Source organism: Cryptomeria japonica, chromosome 9 (assembly GCF_030272615.1).
Source record: "Cryptomeria japonica chromosome 9, Sugi_1.0, whole genome shotgun sequence".
NCBI lineage: Eukaryota > Viridiplantae > Streptophyta > Pinopsida > Cupressales > Cupressaceae > Cryptomeria > Cryptomeria japonica.
Window position 1 is genome coordinate 173096093 of NC_081413.1, and position 5615 is coordinate 173101707.

Consider the following 5615-nt stretch of genomic DNA (forward strand, 5'->3'; position numbering starts at 1 on the left):
TCAATCACATTCCCTTGAAGAGGCTCTATACACATTCTTCCTAATTGGTCTCATTGGAAAAATCAATTTTACTCCATGTAATGTCCCCTTTTGTAAATGCCCTAGTTTTGCCCTAAAATCACAATTCCAAGTAAAGCAAAAATTAAACATTTACGAATTTAAATTTGTTGAAGGGAGATATTTAAATTTGTTGAAAGGAGATTCTCGTAGGTAAGTTAACAAGAAGCATGATAGGGTGTCTAAGTGATCCTAAGGGATACCTCTCTTTATCACCACCTCTTAAGTGGTGCCTCCCTTTCAAACTAACAAATGTCCCTCTTATACAACAATTACTTTTTAATATTAAAAAAGATGTTGTCCATGTTATATAGTGATCTATTATTATTATTATTATTATTATTCTTATTATAAAAGGTTTATGGTGAAAACATTTTCCAATCAGATTAAGCATACAAATTAAAATAAAATAAAATATAAAAATTATAATTAAATTAAATATACACAGTTTAATGAGATGACACCACAAATATGAAGTTTCAATGTGAAAGTAAGTAAGCTTAGTACTTGTAAAAATGTTATACATTTTATGTAATCATTAGTAATTGTAACAATGTTAATTCACTTTATGTAATTTGTAAAAATGTTAATACATTTTATCCAGCAAAAGGCAAAGCAAAAATTTAACCACAAATATGAAGTTTCAATGTGAAAGTAAGCTTAGTACTTGTAAAAATGTTATACATTTTATGTAATCATTAGTAATTGTAACAATGTTAATTCACTTTATGTAATTTGTAAAAATGTTAATACATTTTATCCAGCAAAAGGCAAAGCAAAAATTTAATCTCTTTTGATAAAAGGATTAAAAAGGTTAATGTATTGTAGCGAATAGTCACAAAAAAAGAACATAATAAAGCAGACAAATTTTTTTTTACCATATTAGTAGGTACTTCGTGATAAAAGGTTTTCTAATCTATAACCTCGCTAAATTGACAACTTGACTAATCAGATCGCAAACAAAATCCTTATCATCTAAATAGAGTTTTTGTATGCAAATCTAAACAAACTAGCCTCCGTCCTACAGATTATTTTAAAAGATTACTACTGCTAAAACAAGCCAGAAGGGTTACATGAACCCTATGAAATCCTAATGGTAATTGCCAGAAATTCTTTAAACTTTCAAAGCTGACCACAGTCAGCAATGAGCACAGGTTTAGAGGTGTTGCCGCCGCTTGATCCCACCTTCTCAATCTCGCGCACAACATCCATTCCATCCACAACTTGACCAAACACAACATGTTTGCCATCCAACCAGGAAGTCTGTGCAGTGCAGAGAAAAAACTGAGAGCCATTGGTATTAGGCCCAGCATTCGCCATGGACAAGATTCCAGGGCCCGTGTGCTTCTTGGAGAAGTTCTCATCGGCGAATTTGCTGCCATAGATAGATTCCCCACCCGTGCCATCGCCGCGGGTAAAATCGCCGCCCTGGCACATAAACCCTGGAATCACTCGGTGGAACTTAGAGCCCTTGAAGTGCAGAGGCTTTCCGGACCGGCCACTGCCTTTCTCGCCCGTACACAGGGCTCGGAAATTCTCAGCCGTTTTAGGGGTACTGTCCGCGTACAATTCCATCACAATCCGACCAGCTTGACTGTTACCGATCTGAATGTCGAAGAACACCCTCGGATTTGCCATGTTCACGAAAGCCTGCGATCACAGACACCGTAAAACCCTAACTTCAGAAAATAGATCGAAATCTTTACTTTAGCATGAATTATGTCTGGAAAAACCTGACTAAAATATTCAACTATTTCTAGAATCTTGCGCTAGAACATTATTAACGACATTTTCTGTTCGATTATCTGAAATCGAGTTTACATCCAAAATACACGTTGTCTTCACACTCGAAGTCGCAGATCACTAAATGAAACAGCTTTATTTTGATCAGATAATCCAAAGAAAACTTCAAATGAAATTTCTTCTCAGTGAGTCACAGATCACTAAATGAAACGGCATTTTTGACCGAATAATCCAAAAAACCTTAAATAAAATACATGTTTCTTCGTTCTCTCCTAAGAAAAACAAATTAGTCTCTGAAGACACCAAAATTCTAAGCCAGCGCCTGTACAGTAAGGAATAAAACAATGCTAATGGTCTACGACCCCTGCTCTAAAGTTCTGCAAGAAAAAGCAACTAAACCACACCAAAATCCGAAATAATCGCTGCAAAAAGCATTATAACGCTACAAATGCATTATTTTTCACAAAAACCTAAGCATAATCGAATATAAAACAAGGCATCCGTAATAAGATACATTCCAAATATCCTCAGCGAAAGATCTATTCTTACTACAAAACGACACAAAACCCGGCTCTGCAATACAAAAATAAAACGAAGCAGAATATATTTAGCCTTATCAGTAGATTTCAAAAGAGCAGAAAAAACGTGAGAACAGAATTAAACCTCTGAAAACAGTTTTTTAACGAAAAAAGAGTCGAATAGAGACATTACAGAGTAAATTACCTTAACAGAAACACCTTACTGCAATTGTCAGAAACGTTGAAAGCCTCCGCGGAACTATGAGACAAACCGCTTTTCGAACAAAACAACTTCCTGAAAACCGCTTACAAGAAACAAATTTCAACACAAAACCACCCTTGCTTTTAGCCGTATGGATCACTCCTGGCCTTTGTTTGTAGCACCATGAAGCCGCTGGCTTAGTATTTAAACCCTCGCCTCCATCCCCAAGACTCGATCGCGACCGTCCAATCACCCATCACAGATCCGACGGCAGAAATTATTTTTAAAATTTTCGAAATATCTGAAAAACGTGCTCACCGTTCGATCGTGGGATAAACCATCGGACGGTCGAAATAAGCCGATTTAAGTTCCTCATGTTTATCGTGATTTCCAAAGATGATGCGTTTTGGGTCGTCCGATCGTCGCCGTACTAATCGGACGGTGCGGCATTAAGTAAAAGAAAATCACAGGAATGTAGTTAACTTCTGACCGGCACGTGTAGAAAGCAGGTCATCTCGACACCGACACGTGTAGAAATCAGGTCATGTTGTGACCTGGCACGTGTCCTACTCCCTGAAATATCCTATGAGATGCGTAGAATATGCTTTACCGTTGGTTTTTCAAACTTATCCACTCAAGATCATTATGACACGCTCCTTACCTATCTACCTACTCCCACTATATTTAGATTTGTTATTCAAGAATATTTACTAGTATATCTAGATTTATTTAGCATTCATAAATATTCAACATTTGATTTACAATGATCTATTTACAAATAAATATTATGTTTCATTTATGGAAACCTAATTCTAATCATATATTTAATTCTAAGTTTAACTTTAACTTTAACATTAACCCTTACCTAATATTAAATCTAACTTCAATTGAATCTAGACACTAATCCTATTTAAACCCCAATGTAACATTGATCCTAATGCTAATTCATCTCTAACCCTAATCCTATCTTTAATTTCAATTCTAAACCTAACCTTAAACATAATCTAACATTAAATCTAACCCTCATTGATCGCTAATGCTAAACCTATTCAAACCCTAATCTAACATTAACCCAAACCATAATTAATCTCTAATCTTAACCCTATTTAAACCATAACCATATATTGATCCCAACTCAAATATTTTTCTTATAATTATAATTATATCCTACCTCTAATTGAGTCCTAGCCCTGACTCTTATTGAACCCTAATCTAACATTAACCCTAACCCTAACTTTACTAACCTAATATTAACCCTAATAATATTCAAACCATAATCATAATCAAACCTTAATCCTAACCTTATTTTAACCCTAACCCTAAGTTAAAGATTTCTCTTAAAACCCTAATTGAAGCTCTTATTTCTAATTCTAATTCTGACCTTAACCGTAATTGAACTATAACATCAACACTTTTTGAACACTAACTAAATCCTAACTTAGTTGAATCGTAGCTCTAACTCTAACACTAATTAAACCCTAGCCATAACTAAAATCTATTGATAACCTGAAATGAATATTAATCATAATTTAAATAAATCCTAACTTTAACACTCATTAAGCTACAACTCAAGTTGAACACTAACCTTAATCTTAGCCCTAACCCATTGAAACCTCACCCTGATTTAACCCTAATCCAAATCCTTTAATTCTTTTTATAACCCTAAATTTAACCCTAGTCCAATATTGAATCTAACCCTAATTTAATCCTAATCCTAAAATTGTTTAGACCATGGCTTGACATTAATCCTAACCCCAATTTAACCCTAACTCTAATTTTAGCTATAACCCAGATTAAACCCCAACCATAACCCTAATTCAAACCTTATCATAAATAAAATATTTTTCCCGTATTGAATCCTAATCTTACATTAACCTTAATCCTAATTGAATCCTAACCCTGACCTTAACCTTAACCTTAATCTAATATTAGCCCCAATGCTATTGAAACTATATTTGTGATCTATAACCCTAATCCTAACCCTATGTCAAAGATTTCTTCTATAATCCTAATTGATACCTAATCCTACTTAACCGTAGCCTAACCTAGCCTTAAACCTAACACTTAGCCTAGTTGTAATGGCAATCCTTATTCTATTTTTAATCTTAATTAAACTTGAACCTAAATCCTAGTGCAACCTTAATGCAAATTGTAACCTTGATACCAAAGTTTATTCTATAACTTTTTGACACTAACCCTGACCCTAACCTAACAATGCAAGGCATTAATTATAACAAGTTTAACAAATATATTGCTAATCGTAGCCCTAATTTAACCCTAACTTTAACCTTAACTCTAAATGAACCATCACACCAAACCCAAGCCTAAACTTGACCTTGACCCAAGCTTTCTTCTAGAATATTAATTCTAACTTTAATAAACTATGACCCTAACCCTAATTAAACCCCAACCACAACCACAACCACAACCATGAGCTCAAGATTTATCCCATAACTCTAACACTAACTCAACACTAACCATAACCTTAATCAAAACCCCTAATTAAACCTTATATCTAACTTAAACCCTAACCCTAATTTAAGTCAAACTCTAATCCTAACCCAACACATGCAAGACTTTAAAATAATGAGGGTTGGAGTTTGTGTTAGGATTGGGGATATAAGATTATGATTAAGGTCATAGCTAAATTTATTTATCCTAACCTTAACACTAATCCTAATTTTAATTTAAACTCTATGTATATTCTAATTCTAATTCTAATAGATTAAATATGACCCTAATATTATTAACCTTAACACTAACAAGGAAAGTTGTTGAAGATAGCCATGAAACTTAAAATTAAAAATTGAATTGAAATTATATTTTATCAAATTATCTAAAATTAAAGATAATATCTCTATGCATGTCCCAATTTAACTAGAAAGTATAATTTTAGAACCAGTTAATAATCTATTTTTAAAGAAATTGTCATTAATTAATAGTGTAGTGAATAACTAACTAATGTGTACTCCATGAAAATTTATTTTCTTTTAAAGAAAAATGAATTGCCTCTATAGAAATTTATTAAACCATCAAACATAAAATTTAAAATTGAATTAAAAATATTATCGAACAAAATCAAATATAATATCTTT

The 5615-nt window shown here is 33.1% G+C and overlaps 1 protein-coding gene across 1 annotated transcript; it reads right to left on the reverse strand.

Moving 5' to 3' along the window:
* Positions 1-911: 911 nt before the first annotated feature.
* LOC131038043 (peptidyl-prolyl cis-trans isomerase) lies at positions 912-2709 on the reverse strand. The gene is made up of 2 exons (XM_057970328.2): positions 2524-2709; positions 912-1707 (listed from the first exon to the last, which is right to left on the reverse strand). Exon 2 carries the CDS (start codon positions 1693-1695, stop codon positions 1180-1182), a length of 516 nt encoding a protein of 171 aa, XP_057826311.1. The 5' UTR covers positions 1696-1707; positions 2524-2709; the 3' UTR covers positions 912-1179.
* Positions 2710-5615: the final 2906 nt, after the last annotated feature.

Coding starts and splice junctions, on each gene's coding strand:
- LOC131038043 (XM_057970328.2), bottom strand. CDS start 1,695: ATGGCAAATCCGAGGGTGTTCTTCGACATTCAGATCGGTAACAGTCAA.